Below are 26,955 nucleotides of genomic sequence, written 5' to 3'. Positions count from 1 at the left end.
CCAATATTTTATCTATTTTCTCGTTCAAAGTCAAAAATTCGTTCAATATTTAGATATCTCTGATTTGATGGGCGCATTGCATGAAGCAGATTGGGTCCTGAAAAACAATTTTCAGACAAAAATTATTTTCAGCAAAAAAAAATTCCAGAAAATATTTTACCTCAGCGAGGGTCTCTTTGGTGTGAGCCAGGCAGTCGGGGGAGACAAATGCACATTTTATCTGAAAATTGAGAATTTAAGAACAGGGACGTTTCGCAACCGGGACACTTTTGACCTTTAAAATTGGGAACTCAAAAAAATTGAAAAAAAATGAAGAAATCTGCTTAAATTAGTCATTTTCCTCGCCAAAATGTGTTTTTACCTGAAAATAACCGGAAAATTCTATTTCTGACGTTAAAAACCATATAAAATCGTGTTTTTCATGTCGGAATCCACATTTTTAGCAAAAATTTAGCCTAGAAGGGTTTGGTCAAGGTGCACCAATGGGTACCAGGGTTCGATCCCGCTTGGGGTAAATTTTTTGAATTTTTGATTTTTTCGGTTTTTTGTTTATCACATCTTGTAGATTAAATCTAGGGCTACATTTTTGTAGTTGACAACTTTTTCATAGCTCCGCCCACTTTCGAGATATGCGCCTTTAAAGATAGCCGCAAATGAGGGGATGCGCAGAGAAGCTAGTGTCTTTAAAGGCGCATAACTCAAAAGTGGGCGGAGCTATAAAAAAGTTGTCAACTACAAAAATGCAGCCCTAGATTTGATCTATCGATTGATATAAAAGTTCTAAAAATTTGATCTACCATAAAATCTAGTCGGAGTCTTGAATTAGGAGATTTTCAGTGGTGAAATTGTTTTTTGAAAAAAAATTTTCGGATTGGACAATTCAAAACTGTGTATAAACGGTTTTTAAAACGTCCCGATGTTAGGAATTCTCGGTTTTGAAGTGTCCTGGTTTTAAAACGTCTTATTCACGAGGGATCAACATCCCAATTTCAAAAAACCCCAGATTTCCAAAATCTGGTCTTGGGACGTTTTGAAACCAACCCCGTTTCAAAGTATCGGTTTCAAAACGTCCCTAGTTTCAAACCGTCTCTCACCCCATCACTAGTACACGTGCATTTTGTGCACGGACTGATTTCCGCTGTCGAATGCAATGCGATCGTCTTCCCCTTGTGAACACAATCCTTCGCATCCCTCCATTTTGACAAGTCTAGTTTTGGGTACAGATCACAATCGATTAGGGGATTTCTGGAAGTTTATATGTGGATATTTGATATAGTTGGAAAGCTAAAGACGTGAAGATTCTGAATCAGGTTTCAGATTTGAAATTGGTTGAAAACGACTCGAGTTACAGCGGTTTTAAGAGTGGAATATTCGAAATTTTCGGGTCACCATTACTAAAAGTGTCATATCTCGCTTCATTTTTTATCTACACAAAATCTGAAAACGGATTCAGAATCCTTATGGTTTTAGCTTTCTAGTCATATAAAATTTGGGCATACTGGACATCAGGACACACAGACAGACACTCTTGAGTCTTCTAATCGTCCTACTGACTAATAACCCAGCAAACAGATTTCTGGCTGTCTGTCTGTGTGTCCAGATGTTAAATATAGCCAAATTTTATATTACTACAAAGCTGAAAATGTGAAAATTTTGAATAAAATTTCAAATTTGAAATTGGTTACAAAAAGTTCGGGTCATTTTCACTAAAAGTGTTATAACTCGCTTCATTTGTGACCTACCAGAAATCTAAAATCTGGTTTAGAATCCAAACGTCTTCATCTTTTTAGTCATATAGAATTTAAGCATATTGGACATTTGGACACACAGACAGACACCCTTGAGTCTTCTAATTGCCCTACTGACTAATAGCCCAGCTAACTGATTTCTGGCTGTCTGTCTGTGTGTCCAGATGTCCTATATGCCCAATTTTTATATGACTAGAAAGCTGAAGACGTGAGGATTTTGAATCAGGTTTCAGATTCAAAATTGTTTAGAAATTACTCAAGTTATAGCCATTTTAAGAGTGAAATAGCTAAATTTTCAGGTCATTTTCACTCAAAGGGCTATAACTCGCTTCATTTCCAACCGATTTCAACTCTGAAACCTGATTTCTACTCACCCAAACGGCTCTGGCACAGAAAACACATCTTTCGCTATCTTCGACACCTTTGTATTCCCACAAATCAACGCACTCATCGTCGTAGCCTTCCGTATCTCTTTCAACTGTTCCACACTGAATTTCCCGGAGTTCTCATAGTAAAAACGATCGCATTTCTTCAACCGTCTGAATTGTTCGGCTATAATACAGGCGGCCGTCGGTCCAACAATCCCGCCGGGCACGGTTTTCTCGGCGACGATACCGGTGAACAAATCGATATCGTCTGGTGACTCGTAGACTTTTCCGATTGCTGTCAGCCCATCTTGATCAATGTCAGAGAATATCGAGTAGAAAGAGGTAAGACGGGAGAGACCACAGAATGTTCTGAAATGAATCGATAGATCATGTCTAGTAGATAATTTTTGTAGTTGACAACTTTTTGATAGCTCCGCCCACTTTTGAGATATGCGCCTTTAAAGATCGACTACTGTAGATCGGTGGAGATCGCCTAACTAACTTTGAGATCCCGTCACGACTTTCTGGGTTACTGTAGAACATTTTTTGTAACGTGGTTGTGTAGATCAGATCTAGGGCTACATTTTCATAGTTGACAACTTTTTGCTAGCTCCGCCCACTTTTGAGATATGCGCCTTTAAAGACACTAGCTTCTCTGCGCCTCTCTTCTCTTGCGGCTATCTTTCAGGGCGCATATCTCAAAAGTGGGCGGAGCTATTAAAAAGTTGTCAACTACAAAAATGAAGGTCTAGACATGATCTATCGATTGATATAAAAGTTCCCTAAATTTGAGACCGGGGCGGAGTCTGAAATTCGGGGATTTTTTGGTTTTTTGAAAAAAAAACTTATTTTCGAGAAAAAAACTTTTTTCATCACAATTCACCCAGTGAAAAGTAATAATTTGGGTTTAGACATTGGTAATTGCACAGGACATTCTAAAACCGGGACATTTCGCAACTCTGACACTTTCCGGTCTGTGGCCAAAAGAAGTTACGAAATGCCTCAATTTTGGATTCAGAACGTCGGGTGTTTTAAAATTTCTTGGTTGCCAAGTGTCTCAGTTTTAAATCGTCCCAGTTGCCAAACGTCCCAAACGGGTACACTCTACCTGTAATGATTATACGGCGGAATTCCATGATCCCTTCCTCTTTGTATATTAATCGCGATAAGGTCCAACCCAGTACCTCGTCTCCCACGATCCGAGAACAAAAAGTTTCTGAAAAAAGTTTGTCGTGTCCAGATGTCCAATATGCTTAATTTTTTAATGATTAAAAAGCTGAAGCTTAAAGGATTCTAAATCAGGTTTTAGATTTGAAATCGGCTGAAAACGACATGAGTTACAACCATTTTAATAGTGAATAGCCGAAATTTTTGGGTCACGTTTACTAAAAGTGTCATAACTCGCTTCATTTTTAACCGATTTCAAATCTGAAACCTGATTCAGAATTCGGACGTCTTCAGCGTGTTTATTATATAAAATTTGGGCATATTGGACACCTGGACACACAGACAGACACCCTAGAGTCTTCTAATCATCCTACTGACCGATAACCTAGTAATCTGGGTTATCGGCTTTCTGGCTGTCTGTCTGTGTGTCCAAATGTCCAATATGCCCAAATTTAATATGATTTGAAAGCTAAAAACGTGAGGATTTGAAATCAAGTTTCAGATTTTGTGTAGATAGAAAATGAGCCGAGTTACAGCGGTTTCAGTAGCGTTGCTCATACTAAAATCCTTGTAACTTGGCTCATTTTTGAGCTATCCCAATTCTGAAACCTGATTCAGAATCCCCACTTCTTTAGCTTTGTAGTGATACCTCACTGCATCATCCACAAATCGATCCGTCATCATCTGATGTTTCGCGTGCATTCCACCTAAAATCTGTTCCACCGCATCCGTCTCGCTATAAATTTTCGACATATTCAAAAAATCCGCTGCTAGATCAACGACCCTAGTGGCGGGCTCCAACACCGTCTCCTGCATGGGCGTGAATCGGGTTACTGTAGAATGGCCGAATCGGAAGGCGGCGGTGGCGAACGGTTGGAGGATAGAGGCGTCGCATTTTGTGTCGTAACCACCGTAGTATCCCTCCTGTCTCGGTCGTAGATCAAAATCGTCCATTAATTTTTGGCCGATGACTATCGGAAGGTACTCGTGGTATACGATATGTGCGAACTGGGCGGATATCAGTTTTCGGGTCTCTTGATAGATTTTCTCATCGTCCCAGTGAGGATTCAGATCTTTGAATATACTGGAGACCCTTTCATGCTCCCTGTGGAAGACGGAGTGGACAGCGATTAGAAGCGTTTGTTGGGAGTTACGGTCGTCGCCTGGAAAGGGGGAATTAGGGTGAATGTGCGTGTAGAAAAGAGGAAATGAGGATTTTAATTCAGCTTTCAAATTTGAAATCGGGCGAAAATGAGCCAAGTTACAGATTAGAAGCATTCACTGATAGCGATGATTCAAGCCGCCGCTAAGAGTATATGTCTGTCTGTGTGTCCGGATGTCCAGATTTCTCGAATTTTATATGACTAGAAAGCTGGAGACGTGAGGATTCTGAATCAGGTTTCAGATTTGAAATTGGTTAGAAATTACTCGAGTTACAGCTATTTTAAGAGTGGAATAGCCAAAATTTTGGGTCATTCTTTCTAAAAGTGCCATAACTCGCTATATTTTTTATCTGCACAAAATCTGAAACTTGATTCAAAATTGTCACGTCTTCAGCTTTTTAATCATATAAAATTTGACCACATTGGACATTTGGATACACAGACTGACACACAGAAAGACAGACAGAAAGCAGTTTTGCCAGATTGCTTGAATTTTATATTTTCTGAAAGCTGAAATTTCAAAGATTACAAATCAAGTTTCAGATTCTGTGTAAGTCGTCGATAAACCGAGTTATAGTGGTTTTAGTTTTGCGGCTTGAAAAAATCGCTGTAACGCGGTTGATCGATGAGCTACCCAAAATCTGAAACTTGATTCAAAATCGTCACGCTTTCAGCTTTGTAGTGATAGAAAATTTGAGCACATTGGACATCGGGACATACAGACACACAGATATTTTTAAGGAGCCTAATGCTATCTAGCTATCTAGCACGATTTCCAATCTTACAGATGCCTGTCTGTGTATCCAGATGTCCAAATGTCCAATATGACCAAATTTTATATATTAACAAAGCTGAAGACGTGAGAATTCTGAATCAAATTTCAGATTTTGCGTAAGACATCGATGAAGCGAGTTATGACACTTTTAGTAAGGGTGACCCGAAAATTTGGCTATTCCTCTCTTAAAATGGTTGTAACTCGCTTCATTTTTAACCCATTTCAAATCTGAAACTTGATTCAGAATCCTCACGTCTTCAGCTTCTTGGTAATATAAAATTTGGGCATATTGGACATCTGGACACACAGACAGACAGACAGATTAGTGATTTGAGTTTGGAAGTCAAGTGTTGTTCATACTAAAAGTGTCATAACTCGAGTTGTTTTCAACCGATTTTAAATTTTAATCCTGATTCGGAATCTTTGTAATTTCAGCTTTTGAATCGTACAAAATTTTGACATATTGGATATCCGGACACACAGACAAACAGACAGACATCTCCAAACTCTGCATGGTATAATCGAATCTGCAGTTGGTTTCAGTGTCTGTTTGTGTGCCTGGTTTTGTGTCCAGACGTCCAAATTTTGTATGATTACAAAGCTGAAGACGTGAGGATTCTGAATCAAGTTTCAGATTTCGTGTAGGTCATTGATAAAGCGAGTTATAACACTTTTAGTAAAGGTGACCCGAAAATTTGGTTATTTCCTTCTTAAAATGGCTGTAACTTGAGTCGTTTTTAACCGATTTTGAATCTAAAACCTGATCTAGAATCCTCACGTCTTCAGCTTCTTGGTAATATAAAATTTGGGCATATTGGACATTTGTACACACAGACAGACAGACAGATTAAGGATTTCAGTTTAAAAGTCGAGTGTTGCTCATACTAAAAGTGCCATAACTCTCTTCATTTTCAACCGATTTTAAATCTGAAACCTGATTCGGAATCCTCGTAATTTCAACCATACCAAAAATATATTACCTGCAATAAAACACGGCGCCTCCGGCGACGACACACACCCATCTTGCTCCGACTCATCCGATTGGCTCAACGTGATTCCATAGTGTCGTTTCGCCGGCGATAACTGCGTCGTTTTCATTTTTCCGTCTTGAAACGTTCTCAACCGATCGCCCTCACATTTTGTGGACCCATACATCACTGATCCGTCGAGAAACGCGCTGACCTGGTTCATCTGATTTCTATATCCAAGAGTTTTCTGTGCGGGCAGTGATCTGACAAATGATAGACAAGAAAATGGCGCGAAGTGTAGATCAGTCTCAGGGATAGCGATCGGAAAACATGACGGGGATACCGTATGACTTGAGTCACATCTGGAGCAATTCAACGGTGTCCCATCTGGATTTTGATCTACCGGCGAGTGAGTGATGTCATGGTCGATGAATTGTCCAAACTCCATCACGAAATGAGAGTACTTCACGTGTTCCGTCTTCTTCGCGTGGTGTACTGTATTCGAAATGACACGTGGAGAGGGTAACGGGGCGCCCGTGGTGGTTTTGGAGCGGGGAAGGTCGATACCGTCTTCGTAGGCCGGTGGTAGAAGACGTTTGAGCTCGCGAAACGTGTTACCGAAGGAGGGCGTGGCTAAGTTGTTGCACCAACCTGTGTAGGTTCTGGAAACCAAAATTTGAAAAAAAAAAATGAAAAAAAATGAAAAAAATTGGTTGAGATCGATACTAAGATCGGATGAGATCGGTTGAAATCGGCTGAGATCGGCTACCTAACTTTGAGATCCCGTCACGACATTCTGGGTTACTGTAGAATTTTTTATGTAAGATGATTGTGTAGATCAAATCTAGGGCTACATTTTCATAGTTGACAACATTTTGATAGCTCCGCCCACTTTTGAGATATGCGCCTTTAAAGTTGAAAAAGCAATTTCCAACTCGAAAATGTGATTTTTACATCAAAACAATCGGAAAATTCCATTTCTGAAAAATTGGCGTCAACGGCACACCAGCTCTTTGAAAAAAGCCCAGAAAATAGTCAAAAGTCGCTGAAAAAGCGTCAAAGGCACGCCAGACACACGCCTGAAAATAGTGAAAGGTGCTCCAGAAAGCGGTTTTGGTTGAAAAATGCCGATTTTTACGCTATTCTTTGTTAAAAACGCGTCAAAGGCACGCCAGAATTTTGAAAATTTGTTGAAAATTGTCAATTTTGAGTGAAAACTACACTTTTCGCAAGATTTTGCTTTTAAAGGGCGCGTCAAAGGAGCGCCAGACACAGTGAATCTCTTAGTTTTGAAAGTGTCTTCTTATGCTCGGTATGGTCGCAATTTCAAAATTTTTTATATTATTTTGTAGATCAAAAGTAGCACTACATTTTTGTAGTTAACAACTTTTTGATAGCTCCGCCCACTTTTGAGATATGCGCCTTTAAAGATCGACAACTGTAGCGATGCTGTCAATACGGTACTTGAACTTTAAAGGCGCATATCTCAAAAGTGGGAGGAGCTACCAAAAAGTTACCAACTATAAAAATTAAGATCTAGACATGATCTATCGATTGATATAAAATTCAGAACATTTGATCTACCATGAGATTGGGGGCGGAGTCTGAACTTCGGGGATTTTTCCATTTTTTTGAAATTTTTTCCCAAAAATCGGTACTCCGAAAATACCCCAAAAATAGCCCAAAAATAGCTCAAAAATAGCCCAAAAACATTCCGAAAGTTGCTCTAAAATTGCTCAAAAATAGCTCAAAAATAGCCCAAAAATAGCCTGAAAATAGCCCAAAAATAGCCCAAACATAGCTCAAAAATTCCTTCAAAATAGCCTCAAAATAGCCCAAATTAGCCCCAAAATAGTCCAAAAATAGCTTGAAAAAGCCTCAAAAGTAGCCCAAAAACATCCCAAAATAGCTTAAAAATAGCCCGAAAATAGCCCAAAAACAGCCAAAAAATAGCCTGAAAATAGCCTAAAAATACCCCCAAAATAGCCCAAAAATTGCCTGAAAATAGCCCAAAAATAGCCCAAAAATAGCCCAAAAATACTCTAAAAATAGCCCAAAAATAGCCCAAAAATAGCTCAAATATAGCCCAAAAATACCCTAAAAACAACCCAAAAATAGCTCAAAAATAGCCTAAAACAGCCCAAAAATAGCTCAAAATAGCCTAAAAATACCCCAAAAATAGCCCAAAAAAAGCCCAAAATAGCCCAAAAAACTGTCAGAAAATTGCCTAAAAGGCTATTTTCCAGACTAATTTGGGCTATTTTTGAAAATTTTTTTGGGTTATTTTCAAGCAACTTTTGAGCTATCGTTGAGCTATTTTTGGGCTATTTTTGGGTTATAAATAGCCCTAAAAATCCCAAAATCCTTGAACCGACTCACCTATACGGATTCGTGAGATCACATGGGAAATCCTTTGGATTACACAACTCATCACTCTTTTTTCCAAACGTTTCCCCAATATAAATTCCCTGAATTCTCTCCAAATCCACAACATTTCTGACCAATTTCCGTGTTGCCTCCAATAAAATGAACGAAACATTCGCCTCATTCACCGCCTCATCTTTTGCCAACATCATACTTCCATACGATTTCAATGCAACAGAATTGTGAAGTCCTTCTCTCAGATTCCCGGCGGATTGACGACGTCTTCTGGATTCGGAGACGTCACGGATACACTCCCCAAGGATTGAGTCAAATTGGGCGGTCCTTAGTTGCTTCTCCGGGCGGAACCATTTGGAGAAATCTGGTTGGGAGAAGACTGACGAGTTGCAGAAGATTGGGATGTTTCTGGAACAAAAATTTATTGAAAAATTGGTTGAAATCGCCAGTTTACCACAATTTTCACTTTAAAATTTGGCTTTCCGACGTTTTTAGGGTCTAGAAACCTGTTTTCTGAATTTTTTGAAAATTAGTGCATTTTGTCGTGAGATATGGTGCATCTACAGTATCCTAGAGTAGAATTTTAAGATTTTCAGCTTATTTTAATCAATTTAAAACAGTTTTAACTTTAAAATTTGGATTTCTGACATTTTTTGGGTCTAGAAACCTGTTTTCTGATTTTTTTGAAAAATTGTGCATTTTGTCGTGAGATATGGTGCATCTACAGTCGCATAGAGTGAAATATAGCATTTTTTCAGCTTATTTTGAAAGATTTCGTACGATTTTAACCTCAAAATTCGGTTTTCTGACGTTTTTGGGTCCAGAAACATGTTTTTTTTTCAGTTTTTGAAGATTAGTGCATTTTGGCGTTAGATATGGCGCATCTATAGTATCCTAGAGTAGAATTTTGAGCTTTTCCGCTTATTTTGATAGATTTTAACAATTTTAACTTTAAAATTTGGATTTCTGACGTTTTTTGGTCTAGAAACATGTTTCTCAAAATTTTGAAAATTTGTGCATTTTGTCGTGAGATATGGTGCATCTACAGTCGCATATAGTGAAATATAGCATTTTTTAGCATTTTTTGCTAATTTTTTGCAAATTTTCGGTTAGATTGGTTCAAATAAGTCAGAAATTAGCTAAAACCTCAAAATTCCACGTAGGGTACTGTAGATAAACCCAAAAACGTCAGAAAACCGAATTTTGAGGTTAAAATCGTACGAAATCTTTCAAAATAAGCTGAAAAAATGCTATATTTCACTCTATGCGACTGTAGATGCACCATATCTCACGACAAAATGCACAAATTTTCAAAAATCCGAGAAAACATGTTTCTAGACCCAAAAAACGTCAGAAAACCAGATTTTCACCTTAAAATTGTTCTAAATCTATTAAAATGAGCTCAAAATCTCAAAATTCCACTCTAGAATACTGTAGATGCACCATATCTCACGACAAAATGCACCATTTTTCCAAAAAACCGGCTGACATACTGAAAATTATCGGGAGCTCGAAACCCGTCTTTCTGAATAATTGACGTCTTCTGATTCCGGCACATCAATCCACTAATTGATACTTTTTTCACTTCTTCCAGTTGCTCATCGTTCAATTTGTTAGTGTACCAGTAGGAGTCGCCGAATTTTGTCTGAAACCGATATCAATTTGTTTGAATTTATATACCAATGTGTAGATCAAAACGTGTAGATCATTTCTGTAGTTGACAACTTTTTGATAGCTCCGCCCACTTTTGAAATATGCGTTTTTAAAGTTGGGGTACTGTGGCGGGGGCTCCTCACTTCTCTATCTTTAAAGGCGTATATCTCAAAAGTGGGCGGAGCTATCGAAAAATGGTCAACTGCAAAAATGGAGCCCTAAATCTGATCTACAAAATGAAATAAATTAAGAACAGAAAAAATCAAAATTTCAAAAAATTGACCCCAAACGGAATCGAACCCTGGTACCCATTCTCATTATGGTGCATCTTAACCTAGACCTTCTCGGTCAACTTTTTGCTAAAAATGTGATTTTTGACACAGAAAATGAGGTTTTAAACAGTTTTTAACCTCAGAAATTGAATTTTCCGGTTATTTTGATGTAAAAATCACATTTTTGCGTCAAAAATGACTAATTTAGTGAATTTCCAACTTTAAAGGCGCATATCTCAAAAGTGGGCGGAGCTATCAAAAAGTTGTCAACTAGAAAAATGATCTACGAGGTTTGATCTATCCATTGATACCTTACTTTTTGAAATTGCAACGCCATAATACACCCAAAAGTGGGTCCCAGTAAACTTCCATACACTGGATTCTCAGCAACGCCTAGGAGAATCAAGTCGACGTCTCGGATCTGAAAATTTTTCAATTTCAGCCAAGTTTTTAGATTTTTTTAAATAACTTACATCGGGGAACAGGTCCCTCACACTTTTGAGTATTCTGTCATCAATTAGGCCGATTAATTGCTCATAGGACGTCACCTCTCCACCGCCACACTCCTTCCGCCACTCCGCATACGTCGCTATCCCGTGATCCCGCCCTTTCATTAAAATTTCGGATAATTTTAGCCCAGATGACGTGCCAGAGGATTCAGAATACAATGAAGGATTGAAAATTCTGAAACCAATTAAAAATTTTTTTTGGCACTACCGTAACCCTCTCACTTACAAAGACTTATCACCAGATGTCATAAACTTGTGGAATAGTCCAACGGCGCTACCGTACTCGTTTAGAGTGTTCGCTTCAACTTCGTGGCAAGACCCACCGTCACAATGGGCGGCGCGGAGTTCGTATTTTTCCTGAATTTACGAAAAAATCTATTTAAATCGGCTGAGATCGGTTGAGATCGGTTGAGATCGGCTAACTAACTTTGAGATCCCGTCACGACTTCCTGGGTTACGGTAGAAACTCAATATGTGTTATGACTATGTAGATCAAATCAAGAGCTACATTTTTATAGTTGACAGTTTTCAGGTAGCTCCGCCTACTTTTGAGATATGTGCCTTTAAAGTTGGAAATTAGCTAAATTAGTCATTTTCATCGTCAAAATCAAAATAACGGGAAAATTTTATTTATGAGGTTAAAAATTATTTAAAATCTAATTTTTCATGTCGGAAACCTGATTTTTAGCTAAAATTTGGTTGGCCGAAAAGATTTTGGTCAAGGTGGACCACTATGAGAATGGGTACCAGGGTTCCATCCCGGTTGGGGTCAATTTTTTGAATTTTGAATTTTTCTGTTTTATGATTATTTTGTCTTGTAGATCAAACCTGGGTTTCATTTTTGTAGTTGACAACTTTTTGATAGCTCCGCCCACTTTTATGATATGCGCCTTTAAAGACAAAGGGAGGGCGCGCCGCCGTCACCCCAGCCTATCTTTAAAGGTGCATATCTCAAAAGTGGGAGGAGCTACAAAAATGTTGTCAGTTACAAAAATGTAGTGCTACTTTTGATCTACAATATAAAATAAACTAAAATCAGAAAAAAATAATAAATTGACCCTAAGCGAGATCGAATCCTGGTACCCATTCTCATAGTGGTCCACCTTGACCAAAATCTTCTTCTCGGTCAAATTTTTGCTAAAATGTGGTTTTTAACATGGAAAATTGAGTTTTGAATAGTTTTTGAAGTCAGAAATTGAGTTTTCCGGTTATTTTGATGTAAAAATCACATTTTCTCGATAAAAACGACTAATTTAGGCAATTTCCAACTTTAAAGACGCATATCTCAAAAGTGGGCGGAGCTGTTAAAAAGTTGTCAACTACAAAAATGTAGCCCTAAATTTGATCTACACAACCGTGTTACATAAAAATGTCTACAGTAGCCCAGAAAGTCGTGACGGGATCTCAAAGTTAGTTAGCCGATCTCAACCGATCTCAACCGATCTGAAAATCGATCTCAATTTTTAAAAATTTAATGAAAAATACCATAGTCTCCTCGCCCAACACAATCGGCAAAAACTCTTCAAAAGTGATATGCTGTATCTCGGCTATCACAAACTTCCTTGCCTCCTCAAATATCAAATCGGCACTCGCATCGGGAAACGTCTTTTGCATTTGATCTACCACCCAATTGTGCTCCTCAATTATCAAATTATGGAACGCGGATTTTGAGTCCAATTCGGTGGAGAATAAAGATGAGATTTTTGGAGATTTCGAAAAATCCAAATCCTTCAAATCCTGGTAGATGGGACCGCCATCAATGAACGCCGTTGCGAGATTCATTTGCTCCCGTGCTCCCAGTGAGCAGTGGGGTAAAGGCGCCGGTGCGGAGCGGATGTAGCAGTCGAGGTGGCTAAAACAGAAAAAATGTACAAAAAAAGTCAATGCAGAACGATTTAGATCGGTTGAGGTCCATTGAGATCGGTTGAGATCATTTGAGATCGGCTACCTAACTTTGAGATCCCGTCACGACTTTCTGGGTTACTGTAGCAATTTTATATGTGTTATAACTGTGTAGACCAAATCTAGGGCTACATTTTTGTAGTTGACAACTTTTTCGTAGCTCCGCCCACTTTTGAGATATGCGCCTTTAAAGTTGGAAATTCGCAAAAAATGTGATTTTTACATGAAAAATGTGATTTTTACATGAAAAAATGTGATTTTTACATGAAAAAATGTGATTTTTACATGAAAATAACCGGAAAATTTCATTTCTGACGTTAAAAACTATACAAAAGTTGATTTTTCATGTTAAAAACCACATTTTAAAAAAATTTTGACCGAGAAGAAGATTTTGGTCAAGGTGGACCTCTATGAGAATGGGTACCAGGGTTCGATCCCGCTTGGGGTCAATTTTTTATTTTTTGGATTTTTTGGATTTTTTCTGTTTTTAGTTTTATTTATCTTGTAGATCAAATCTAGGGCTACATTTTTGTAGTTGACAACTTTTTCATAGCTCCGCCCACTTTCGAGATATGCGCCTTTAAAGTGAGACTACTGTATTGACGATCACTACAGTAGTCTGTCTTTAAAGACGCATATCTTAAAAGTGGGCGGAGCTATCAAAAAGTTGTCAACTACAAAAATGATCTACTAGATTTGATCTATAACATAAATACAAATTTTTAGTAGAAAAGTAAAACTGGTTCAATGATGGGGGTGTTAAAGATTACTTTTTTTTTTATAAATAGAAAATCTTGGTTTTTGATATTTTTTGCTGAAAAACCGCATTTTTAAGCACAAAACACATAGAAACATTAAAAAAAAAATGTCATTTTTAATGAAATTTACAGTTTTTCAAATTATTTTTCAAAAAAAAAAGCGTTTTAGACAAAAAATTGTCAAATTTTGCTGAAAATTGTGAAAAACGCTCACTTTCAAAACCATCCGTTTTAAAACCGCCTGATTTTTACGCTATTTTTTGCTAAAAACGCGCCAAAGATGCGCCAGACCTTTGAAAATTTGTTTAAAATTGTTAATTTTCAGTAAAAATTACACTTTTCGCAAGATTTTGCTTCTAAAGGGCGCGTCAAAGGTGCGCCAGACACAGTGAGTCTCTTCGTTTTGAGAGTGTCCTCTTATGTTCGGTATGATCGCAATTTTAAAATTTTTATATCATTTTGTAGATCAAATCTAGGGCTACATTTTTGTAGTTGACAATTTTTTTGTAGCTCCGCCCACTTTTGAGATGTGCGCCTTTAAAGACGCTAACTTTTCTGCGCCTCCCATCTCTTGCGGCTATCTTTAAAGGCGCATATCTCAAAAACTACCTGAAAACTGTCAACTACAAAAATGTAGCCCTAGCTTTGATCTACACAGTCATGTTACATAAAAAATGCTACAGTAACCCAGGAAGTTGTGACGGGATCTCAAAGTTAGGTAGCCGATCTTAGCCGATCTCAAACGATCTCAACCGATCTAAAATCCAATCCCAACCGATTTGTTGTCACTCACTGTTCTCCAATATTCAGACACTCCCCTCCACTCCTTCCAGTGACTCCACAACACCCGATCACACCATCTTGAAGTTTCACAAATCTCGCCAAATCACTATACAAAAACTCCGCGAAATCCAAAAAAGTGTGAGTCAATGGAATTTCGAATTTCGCGGGGATCTTCATCACCTGCTTCTCGACTACATCCGCCGGCGGTAACAGATGATTACGGTAGCCATGGAATCTCGGAAGGGAAATTCCGTCGTCATAGTTGGCAGGTAGACGTCTGGAGAATGGGGAGAACGTGCTGCCGGATAGTGGGGAGAAGATATTGGTGCATCGGCCATCGAAGTGACGATATTTCCCGTAGGAACATTTGTATTTTTTGAGCGGGCAAAGGTTGCGAGGCAGTTTTTGGGGGGACGATGGGTCTCTGCAAAACTTATTGGGTCGTTTTGAAACTGTTGCGAAACGTCCTTACCTTATCTTTTTTGAAACCTTAATTGCTGCCAATGCAGCAATACTATAATTGAGCATCATCGAATCATCCTTCGAAAATTGCGGCTGAAACGGGAGGATTTCAGATTCCGCTTGTTGGAAGGCTTGCTCATAGTTTTCTGAAAAATTTTCATATTTTAAAAGGTGAAGTCACGAGAGATCTATAACAGGTTTCAGATTTTCAAAATCTCAAAAATGAAGTGAGATACACAAATTTTGAGGTGGGTGACCCAGAAAAGCGGTGTATCATTTAAAACATAATTAAAATTTGACAACAGATTCAGAATCCTCGTAACTTTTGCATTCAGAATCTATAAAATTAGGAAATCTGGACATCCGGACACACCGAGGGACACATAGACTTTGAATCACTCAAAAATGAGCTTAGACAAGCTGATTCAAAATCGATGTGTCTGTCGGTGTGTCCGTGTGTCCGGATGTCCAAAATTTATGAATTCTGAATGCTGAAATTACGAGGATTCTGAATCCGTTTTCAAATTTCAATTCTGTTCTAAATGAGTCGAGATACACAGCTTTTCTGGGTCACCCCCACTAAAAGTTGTGTATTTCAGTTCATTTTTGACATATTGAAAATCTGAAAACAGATTTGGAATCGTCATGACGTCAGCTTTTCAGACATATTAAATTTAAATAAATTGGATATTTGGACATCCGGACACACAGACAGACAAATAGACAAGGCGCTCAGCTGCGCAAAATTGTAGGAAATACACTTTTTTCAAAGGCGCATATCTCAAAAGTGGGCGGAGCTATCAAAAAGTTGTCAACTACAAAAATGGAGTTCTAGACTTGATTTACAAGATGAAATAAACTAAAAAGCAGAAAAATCTAAAATATAAAAAATTTACCCCAAGCGGGATCGAACCCTGGTACCCATTCTCATAGTGGTCCACCTTGACGAAAATTTCTTCTCGGCCAAATTTTGCTAAAATGTTGTTTCCGACATGGAAAATTAAGTTTTGCGCAGTTTTTAACGTTAGAAATGACAAATTTCTCGTTATTTTGATGTAAAAATCACATTTTGGCGTTAAAAATGAGTAATTTAAGCAATTTCAAACTTTAAAGGCGCATATCTCAAAAGTGGGCGGAGCTACCAAAATGTTGTCAACTACAAAAATGTAGCCCTAAGCTTGATCTACACAGTCATAACACATAGAACATTGCTACAGTAACCCAGAAAGTCGTGACGGGATCTCAAAGTTAGGTAGCCGATCTCAACCGATCTCAGCCGATCTCAACCGATCTCACTGAAAATTCAGAAAACGGATCCAGAATTCTCATAATTCCAGCAATCTATTTATATATAGACTGACCTTCATAAAACTTGCTACTCCATCCCTCCGAAACGAGACTGGAACTGATAAACAGCAAGAGGAAGAACATTTTGATCACAATAATAATCGAATGTTATAAAAGTACAACAGTCTCCGGAAAGTAAGGCGGCAGACAGGGAGAAGTAGGTCTCTCTTTCTTCAGAATACATATAGAAAACAGAAAAAAAGAAGACGTTCATTTTATTGTAGATTCTCTCATGATGATCCAGTTTGGCCCCTTTTTTCTGCTTTAAGGCACTTCTACCCTTCACTTCTCTCATTGTTGTTATTCATGTTGGCTTACTTTTCAAAACGGACGCCTTTTTTTGGCGTCGGTTTATGGGATTTCGGGGCTTTTTGATTGTTGGCGGCGTATTTCGCTTAAAACTCAATATTAAGAGCTAAAAAATATACCAAAATGTAGATCTTGGAGAGTTCTATGTTTTTGATATACTATGGGCCGAGAAAAAATGCCAAAAAACGCGGAAATTGTCAAAAAACCATTCTAGTCCGGCCAGTTTGTCAGTGTAACTTGGTCATTGTAGTTTAGGTTTTTGTGGCCGGACTAGATTGGTTTTTTGTCCATTTTTTCGTTTTTTCGGCACTTTTTCCCGGCCTGTGGCACATAAACAAACAGTGATTTGGTCCATATTATATCAAAAACATAGAACTCGCCGAAATCTACATTTTGATATATTTTTCAGCTCATACTATTGAGTTTTAAGCGAGTTACGCGAGAATTGGTGAAAAAACGTTGGAATTTAGTGATTTTGGATAATTTCAGCTTGAAAAATTCAATTTTTAGAGTCAAAATTGTCGAAAATTGATTAAAATCATCTCATTTTGCACTTTTTCCAAAACAAAAATAAAGCAGCACTGCATTTCCACATATGAAATTTCAAAAACTAACCAAACCAATGAATTTCAAAAATTTACAAATATGCTATGAAAAACGTTGAAAAAAGCGATTCAAACACAAATTTATCATGAAATTCAATTTTGTACGGTCTCCCAGTTCCCGGAAAAAAACTGCAAGGAAATTATTGATCTACTCTTTCCAATCAAAAACTTTGAGAAGGTTGCAGGTCTACAACAAGCCAAGAATTAGAAAATTTTAGTTCTAGAATTATTCTGAGTGCATTCTATACCCATTCAAAGAAAAAAAAACAATAGGTGTCAGATATTATTTCGGGCCGAAATGTCAATATTTAATTTTTGATTATTTTTCGAGAAATAGACCAAATTTCAAAACATTGTGCGATTTTCAATAATCCCGCACTTATTTTGCATAGCTTATTAGTGAACAACAATATTCTAGTATTTTTTCATTCTAATACAATTGTAGACAGACATTTAGACAGGTTAAGTGAAAATCATTGTGCATATCTGTGCATCTGTGTGTCCTTATGTCGAGCACACTCAAAATCGTATCGTTTAGAAAGTGAGGATTCTAAATCAGTTTTCAAAGATTCTCCACGTCAATAATTAAATGAGATATGACAACTTTGATAAAAATGGCTTCCAAAATTTCGGCCACTCATCTTAAAACCCTTGTAATCTCTGTTCACTATTGGCTTTTTCAAATTTTGAAACCTGATTCAGAATCCTTGTGACCAACTGGCAAAAACTGTAGAATTGTACTATAATAATTAGCAAGAATCAAGTATATGGGCTCAAAAACATGGGAATTTCGGTTAATTTCAAATTTTGATGATCAGAATCGGGAATTGTTGCTAATTTAGTGGGAAAAAACGCTTCAAAATGGAAAATTTGAGTCACGCAACTTAAAACCCTTGTAACTCACAAGGGAATGACCCTGAGTGTCCCCCGAGTTTCTCAACGATGTTTTCACCAAAGATAGGTCTCACCGAGACTAGAACAACACTATATGTTTTAGGTGCAACAAACTCGTTTCCAGCGAATGGCAAAAATTTTTCATTTTTTTCAAAATTTTTTGGTCGGGTCACTTTGAGACATCGTAACTTTGTTAATTTTAAACATTTTCATAAAATTCAAAGTGTTTTGAAAAGCTGAAGGTGTCAGCTACAAAAAAACTAACTCGACTATTTTACCAAAACTGAAACCTGAAAAGATACAAATCAAAACGTAAAAATTGACAGTACTCATGAAATCAGAAAGTGCCCATTTTCGAAAAAAAGGTCTCGGGGGACCATGTCTATTCGATTCCCCGTGTTGAGTGAGGTACACATACATGTACAAATATATGGCTCACCTTTCATTTTGGGGACTTATTTTCAATTTTTCAACTTTCAAGTCGATTTCTACGTATCCCTATACGTTCGAGTTTTCAACTGAAAACGCAAAAACACAGTTCATGGCGGAATGTTGTTGAAATATGCTAAAACGCGGTTTTTGAGAACCAATATCATGTTCTGATAACTCTATGATCGCAGATAAAACGAATTCAACAATTAATTTTTTTACGATATTCGTGTATAGGGATACGTAGAAATCGACTTGAAAGTTGAAAAATTGAAAATAAGTCCCCAAAATGAAAGGTGAGCCATATATTTGTACATGTATGTGTACCTCACTCAACACGGGGAATCGAATAGACATGGTCCCCCGAGACCTTTTTTTCGAAAATGGGCACTTTCTGATTTCATGAGTACTGTCAATTTTTACGTTTTGATTTGTATCTTTTCAGGTTTCAGTTTTGGTAAAATAGTCTAGTTGGCTTTTTTGTAGCTGACACCTTCAGCTTTTCAAAACACTTTGAATTTTATGAAAATGTTTAAAATTAACAAAGTTACGATGTCTCAAAGTGACCCGACCAAAAAATTTTGAAAAAAATGAAAAATTTTTGCCATTCGCTGGAAACGAGTTTGTTGCACCTAAAACATATAGTGTTGTTCTAGTCTCGGTGAGACCTATCTTTGGTGAAAACATCGTTGAGAAACTCGGCGGACACTCAGGGTCATTCCCTTGTCAGTTTATTTTCGACATTTTCAAACACTGAAACCTGATTCAGAATCCTCATTCTTCCATCTTTCCAGTCATACTAAATTTGAATGCCCTGGACATCTGGATACTGAGATACACAGCTTTTAGGGTCGGTGATCCAAAATCTTGGAGCTGCCAGACTAAAAGCTGTGTATCTCGACTCATTTAAAACATAATTAAAATCTGAAAACGGATTCAGAATCCTCGTATTTTCCGCTTTCAGAATATATAAAATTTGAACATCGGGACATCCGGACACACCGACAGACACATCGATTTTGAATCAGCTTGTCTATGCTCATTTTTGAGCGATTCAAAGTCGGTGGGTCTGTCGGTGTGTCCGGATGTCCAGATTTCGAAATTTTTTATATTCTGAAAGCGGAACTTACAAGGAATCTGAATCTGTTTTCAAATTTGGTCTCAAAACTTGAGTCACTCACCTTAAAACCGTTGTAACTCAGTTTATTTTTGACTTTTTCAAACACTTAAACTTGATTCAGAATCCTCATTATTCTAACTTTCCAGGCATTTAAAATTTGAATGTCCTGGACATCTGGACACCGGGACACACAGACAGAATTGTCGGCAATCTTTGAAGCCATGAGTTCCTTTCGCCCCATAAATCACAATTCTCCTCTTTTTCCTGCTCACAACAAACATTGAAACAATAACATCTAATCCTCATTTTCGTCGCCTTCAAATGACTATCATAAAATCTTCGGTTGCTCATTCCCCTCCCCTTCCCATCCTTTCCCATTCTCACATCTGTTTTACAACACCCCTTCCCCGCCCGATCCTTCTCCCAGAGTGTCACCACAACGTCGTCGTCTTCTTCTTCTTTCTGTCGTGTGTATCCCTGTGTGAGCGCCTTGAGACGACACACACAACGACCACTACTAAATCATCTTGTTTTATGGCTTTTCGTATGTGTTGCTATATCCTCCGCCGTCCTATTCGCCCCTTCTTCTTCTTTTCCTTCTGACACCAGGGGGACCCATTTCCCCCCCTCTCGGGAGACCCTCTTTCACTATCACTAGAGAAAAAGTTGCTTTTGTTTCGAGAACATTCCAATATAGCATATTTTTGAACTATCGAAAGTCGTTGTGTGTCTGTCTGTCTGTGTGTCCGGAGTTCCAAATATCCAATTCATTCAAATTTAATATGTCTAGAAAGCTTGCGTTATGAAGATTCCAAATCTGTTTTCATATTTTCAATATGTCAAAAATGAACTGAGATACACAGATTTTAGTGTGGGTGACCAGGAGCTGGGTGTCCGAATGTCCAGCATGTCACATTTGTTTAGAAAATGAGCTAAGCCTACAGACAGTCGGCAGAATTCTTCAATTTTTTCGTAAATTTTTGAGTTTTTCATGTTGAAAACGCTCTATGCGCTCCCATAGAACTTGGGAGCGCTTAGCTGTTTGTCTGTCTGTGTGTCCAGATGTCCAAATATCCAATTCATTCAAATTTGCTATGTCTGAAAAGCTGACGTCTTGACGATTCCAAATCTGTTTTCAGATTTTGAATATGTCTAAAATAAACTGAAATACACAAATTTTAGTGGGGTGACCCAGAAAAGCGGTGTATCTCGACTCATTCACAACATAATTAAAATCTGAAAACGGATTCAGAATCCTCGTATTTTTCGCTTTCAGAATTCATAAAATTTGGACATCCGGACATCCGGACACACCGACAGACACATCGATTTTGAATCTACTTGTCTAAGCTCATTTTTGAGCGATTTTTGAGCCGTTTCCTTTCAAAAATGTGAAATTTTCCACACTAAATTAGCTGTAATTCCCGATTCCTATGATTCAAAATCAAAAATTAGCTGAAAGTCCGATGATTTTTTGGAAAACAAGCCCACATACTTGATTCTAGCTAATTATCAGAATAGTTGGCAGGTTTTTGACGGTTTGAAATATCGTCGGCTGCTTTGTCTGTGTCTGTCGGTGTGTCCGGATGTCCAGATTCCCGAAATTTATAAATTCTGAATGCTGAAATTACGAGGATTCTGAATTCGTTTTCAGATTTTAATAATCTTGCAAATGAGTCGAGATACACCGCTTTTCTGGGTCACCCCCGTTAAAATCTGTGTATCTCAGTGTATTTTTGACATATTGAAAATCTGAAAACAGATTTGGAATCGTCATGACGTCAGCTTTCCAGTCATATAAAATTTGAGTAAATTGTATATTTGGACATCCGGACACACAGACAGACAAACAGGGAAGCGCTTAGCAAGATTTATGATAAAAAGTTCAACATTTTTATTGCTTTCCGGTCAAAAAAAAAGAGAAAAATGTGATTATTGCAGAATTTTGCAGTCTGTCAGTATGCTTACCTGTCCAAAATGTTCAGAAAATAAGATTTTTTTAAATAAAAAATGGGTATGACGTTTTGCAACTAGTCGTCTCGCAACTTTGAGATTTTCCAATTATATCCATTTCAATTAATTCCAATTAACGTCTCCCGTGGCTTAATTGCAAACTAATTTGTGAACTCCAAGTTGCGAAATGTACCGTCTCGGTTTCAGTACGTCTTATTTTTTATCGACTTTAAAATTTGATAATTGTGAAGCGTCCCAGTTATGAACCAGTCCAGTTTCAAAGTGTCCTTCTTGTGATGGCCGAGTTGACCGGATTCTAGGCCACGACCACTTATTACACACCGGATGTGTTTTTAGAGTGCACACAGACAAGACACCCCCTTGGCCCCTGTCCTTGATTTATTACCCCATTCCCATTTTACTACCGAGTAACATGACCACATTGATTTTTGTCGTCGTACAACATTCTCTCTTCTCTTTTTCTCTTTTTTCTATCAAAATTTTCGAAAAATTCAGAAAAAACCATCATATTATGTTGAAATGCTGAAATCGACGCTCCTCCTTCTGCTCATCGTCATCTCGATCGTCGAAAGTCTGTCATGGTTGGCACTGGGTTTAGCCGGGAGCCGTTTTGATAGGGATAAGCCGGGCACGTCATGCAAGTCGTTGAAAGGTCTGACACGGAGGCAGATGAGGTGAGTTATAACGGATATTTTCGGATATTTTTGACCATTTTTAGCAAAATTTAAAAGCAAAAAAAATTGAGATCGGTTGAGGTCGGCTGAGATCGGCCACCTAACTTTGAGATCCCGTCACGACTTCCTGGGTTACTGTAATTTTTTATATGTAGCATGATTGTGTAGATCAAATCTAGGGCTACATTTTTGTAGTTGGCAACTTTTTTCTAGCTCCACTCACTTTTGAGATATGCGCTTTTTTTCGCCGAAATTAGTCATTTTCAACGAGAAAATGTGATTTTCACATAAAAATAACCAGAAAATTCCATTTCTGACGTTAAAAACCATTCAAAACCTAATTTTCCATGTCAGAAATCACATTTTTAGCAAAAAATATGTGTATTTATGGGAAAATTCTGGTTTTCCCCACAACTAAGCGCTTCCATTGAATTTGGGAGCGCTTGGCTTTTTGTCTGTCTGTGTGTCCGGATGTCCAAATATACAATTCATTCGAATTTAATATGTCTGGAAAGCTGACGTTATGACGATTCCAAATCTGTTTTCAGATTTTTAAAATGTCAAAAATACACTGAGATACACCACTTTTAGAGTGGGTGACCCAGAAAAGCGGTGTATCTCGACTCATTAACAACATAATTGAAATGTGAAAACGGATTCAGAATCCTCGTAATTTCCGCTTTCAGATTATATGAAATTCGGAAATCTGGATATCCGGACACACCGACAGACACATCGATTTTGAATCAAGCTCATTTTTGAGCGATTCAAAGTCGGTGTGTCTGTCGGTGGGTCCGGATGTCCAGATTTCCGAATTTCATATAATCTGAAAGCGGAAATTACGAGGAATCTGAATCTGTTTTCAAATGTTCTACAAAACCAAAAAATTCCTCTCTATTTCCAGATTCTGCAAGAAAAACATCGACCTAATGGATAGTGTGCGGACAGGAGCACTCGCTGCTCACGCCGAATGCCAATTCCAGTTTCACAAACGGCGGTACACTCAATTTTCCACTTTTTTTCAATTGAAATAATACAATTTCAGGTGGAATTGCACTCTAATCGACCCGATGACTCACGAAGTGATACCCGACGTGTTTCTTCATGAAAACACGCGAGAATCGGCGTTTGTACACGCCATCTCGTCAGCTGCCGTCGCTTATAAGTGAGTGTGTGTTGGGGGTACCAGAAATCAGACTATAATTCCCAATTTCAATGATTCAAAATCAGAAATTAGGCTGAAATTCCCATGTTTTTGAGCCCACATACTTGATCTACTTGTCTAAACGCTCGCGGCTCATTTTTGAGCGATTTTTGAGCCGTTTCCTCTCAAAAATGTGCAATTTTCCACACTAAATTAGCTATAATTCCCGATTTCAATTGTTCAAAATTGAGAATTTGCTGAAATTCCGATGTATTTTTCGAAAACAAGCTCACATTCTTGATTCTAGCTAATTGTCAGAATAGTTGGCAGTTTTTTACAGTTTGACAGATCGTCTGTGTGTCCCTGTGTCCAGATGTCCAGGTCATTCAAATTTTATATTAATAGAAAGTTGAAATAATGAGAATTCTGAATCAGGTTTCAAAATTTGAATAAGTCGAAAATGAACTAAGTTACAGTACCGGCCAAAAAGGTATCATATTTTGCATTTTTCAGTAAAAAATAGCCAACTTTGAGAGTGTCTCATGGTAGCACTTATTGTCCCATCGAGTAGATTTTTAATGGATTGTATAGATCAAGAATAGAGCTCCATTTTTGTAGTTGACCACTTTTTTGTACGGACACTCCCTAGAGAGTTATGGTCATTTAAAGTGGACTGCTCAAAAAATCGCACTATTCTTTGTCGAGATGTAACATGCTAGGATGTGTCCGTACAAAAAAGTTGTCAACTACAAAAATGTAGTCCTAGATTTGATCTACAAGTTAAAAAAAATCAAAAATCAAAAATTGACCCCGAGCGGGATCGAACCCTGGTACCCATTCTCATAGTGGCCCACCTTGACCAAAATCTTCTTCTCGGCCAAATTTTTGCTAAAAATGAGATGTCTGACATGGAAAATTAGATTTTGGATAGTTTCTAACGTTAGAAATGTTATTTTTTCAGTTATTTTCATGTAAAAATCACATTTTGGCGTTGAAAATGACTAATTTCAGTGATTTTTCGAATTTCCAACTTTAAAGGCGCATATCTCAAAAGTGGGCGGAGCTACCAAAAAATTGTCAACTACAAAAGTGTAGCCCTAGATTTGATCTACACAGTCATGCTACATAAAAAGTTCTACAGTAACCCAAAAAGCGGTTTTTTTCAGAGTGACCCGAGACTGTGCCCGAGGAATCAGTGAACGGTGTGGATGTGACTACTCGAAAAACGATAATGCTGGAGTGAGTACCCTTATTACCCTATTTTACGCTACCAACCTATTTTCTATATTCCAGAAAGGTCAATTCATGTACCAAGGCTGTTCTGACAATGTGAAATTCGGGATCGGTGTCTCCAAAGAATTCGTGGATTCCGCGCAGCGTAGAGTGATAACAACGAGGGATGATAACGGGACAAGTCTACTGGCGACGAGTCAATTGTCTGCAGATGGTATGCATATGATTAATTTGCATAATAATCAGGCGGGACGGCAGGTAATTAACTTTTTGATAATTAATTTTCAAAAAAAATTCCAAAAACTCCCCACAGGTTCTCGAAAAATCGCTCCGCCGAGAGTGCAAATGTCACGGGATGAGCGGGTCGTGTGAGATGAAGACCTGCTGGGATTCGCTCCCAAATTTTAGGTAATTAATTAATTAATTAGCAATTAATTAGCCTCCTGGAGTTCCAGACACATTGGAATGGCGATCAAGGACAAGTTCGATGGGGCTGCCGAGGTGAAAGTGGTGAAGGATGAGGGAATTGAGAAACCGAGGATTGTGATGAAGAATTCGCAATTTAAAAGGCATACTAACGCGGATTTGGTAAGAGTTTTTGGGCGGGAAAAAGTTGAGATTCAAAAATTGAGATCCTTCAAAATCGGCCAAAATTGGTTGAGATCGGTTGAGATCGCCTAACTAACTTTGAGATCCCGTCACGACTTTCTGGGTTACTGTAGAATTTTTATATGTAGCATGATTCTGTAGATCAAATCTAGTAGATCATTTTTGTAGTTGACAATTTTTTGATAGCTTCGCCCACTTTTGAGATATGCGTCTTTAAAGTTGGACGTTGCGTCATTTTTATCGCCAAATTTGATTTTTACATCAAAATAACTGGAAAATTCCATTTCTGACGTGAAAAACTATACAAAACCTAATTTTACTTGTCGGAAACCACATTTTTAGCAAAAATTTGGCCCCGAGAAGATTTTGGTCCAGGTGCACCACTATGAGAATGGGTACCAGGGTTCGATATCGCTTGCGGTCAATTTTTATTAAATTTTAAATTTTTTCTGTTTTTAATTTACTTAATGCTGTAGATCATGGTTAGACCTTTATTTTTGTAGTTGACAACTTTTTGAAAACTCCGCCCACTTTTGAGATATGCGCCTTTAAAGACAGACTAGTAAATATTTCTCTTCAAATTGAGAGATTGCTGAAAAATGGCAGAAAATGTGCAAAATTCTGTTTTAAATTATTGTAATTAGTGAAAATTTGACAAAAGTAATTAAAAACTTTAAAAAAATGTTTGAAATGTCATCAAAAATAGCCAAAAATTTCCAAAAAATTTGCTGAAAATTCACAATTTTTTCTAACTTTTATCAAAATTTTAAAATTTTAACAATACTATATCAAAAAAGTGTCGTTCTTCATTTTTCTAGTTGACAACATTTTGATAACTCCGCCCACTTTTGAGATATGCGCCTTTAAAGATATGCGCCGATGACACCCCAGCCTCTCTGCGCTCATCTTTAAAGGCGCATATCTCAAAAGTGGGCGGAGCTATCAAAAAGTTGTTAACTACAAAAATGTAGCCCTAGATTTAATCTATACAGTCATAACACATAGGAAATGGCTACAGTAACCCAGAAAGTCGTGACGGGATCTCAAAGTTAGGTAGCCGATCTCAACCGATCTCAGCCGATCTCAATTCTTATAAAATTTCAAAATTCCAGGTCTACATGACACCATCCCCGGATTTCTGCGAAGCCGACCCGCAGCGAGGAATTCTCGGAACCAAAGGGAGACAGTGTACCCTCGCACCGAATGCTATCGATGATTGTAGTTTGGTAGGTCACGCTTCTAACAACAGCGCTCTACCGAAAGCGAAATTGAGAGACACAGAGAAAAGAGACAAGGGCATTTCGGTGGAGCGCAGTTGTAAGAACTTCTGAAATTTTTTCTGAAATCTGAAATTCCAGCTGTGCTGTGGGCGTGGCTACGAGAAGAAGGTGCAAATCGTCGAGGAAAAATGCAATTGCAAGTTCTTCTACTGCTGCGAGGTGCGCTGCGAGCCGTGCCAGAAACGAATCGAGAAATATTTCTGTTTGTAAAATTTCTCATGACTTTACCACAATTTTATGGGTCCGTTTTGCTAGTCAACTTCTTCTCCATCTATTTTTTATGTTTCTCAACTTTTTTTTGTCTTTTTCGATTTCTTCAATTTGCACGTGCAATATAATAAAAATGTGTTTTTTCGAACAATATCGGTTGAGATCGGTTGAGATCGGCTTTCTAACTTTGAGATCCCGTCACAACTTTCTGGGTTACTGT

General features: G+C 37.8%; 2 protein-coding genes across 2 annotated transcripts; one reads left to right on the top strand and one right to left on the bottom strand.

Moving 5' to 3' along the window:
- Positions 1–49: 49 nt before the first annotated feature.
- GCK72_007803 (uncharacterized protein) lies at positions 50–16,338 on the bottom strand (the record flags this gene model as incomplete). The annotated part of the gene is made up of 15 exons (XM_053726459.1): positions 50–97; positions 161–220; positions 1,095–1,245; positions 2,123–2,485; positions 3,933–4,446; positions 6,202–6,851; positions 8,569–8,976; positions 10,062–10,213; positions 10,810–10,914; positions 10,967–11,177; positions 11,229–11,359; positions 12,488–12,854; positions 14,456–14,869; positions 14,918–15,053; positions 16,269–16,338. 15 exons carry the CDS (start codon positions 16,336–16,338, stop codon positions 50–52), a joined length of 3,780 nt encoding a protein of 1,259 aa, XP_053590653.1.
- Positions 16,339–22,104: 5,766 nt separating this feature from the next.
- On the top strand, positions 22,105–26,735 carry GCK72_007802 (uncharacterized protein; the record flags this gene model as incomplete). Its single annotated transcript, XM_053726458.1, has 9 exons — positions 22,105–22,259; positions 23,164–23,256; positions 23,305–23,424; positions 24,570–24,642; positions 24,697–24,894; positions 24,950–25,044; positions 25,092–25,224; positions 26,358–26,471; positions 26,604–26,735. The coding sequence occupies 9 exons, from the start codon at positions 22,105–22,107 to the stop codon at positions 26,733–26,735; spliced, it is 1,113 nt and encodes a 370-aa protein (XP_053590652.1).
- Positions 26,736–26,955: the final 220 nt, after the last annotated feature.

The sequence above is a fragment of the Caenorhabditis remanei genome, chromosome II, assembly GCF_010183535.1.
Source record: "Caenorhabditis remanei strain PX506 chromosome II, whole genome shotgun sequence".
In the NCBI taxonomy this organism is placed as follows: Eukaryota; Metazoa; Nematoda; class Chromadorea; order Rhabditida; family Rhabditidae; genus Caenorhabditis; species Caenorhabditis remanei.
Note: the sequence above shows the minus strand (reverse complement) of the source record. Positions and strands in the feature narration are given on the sequence as shown.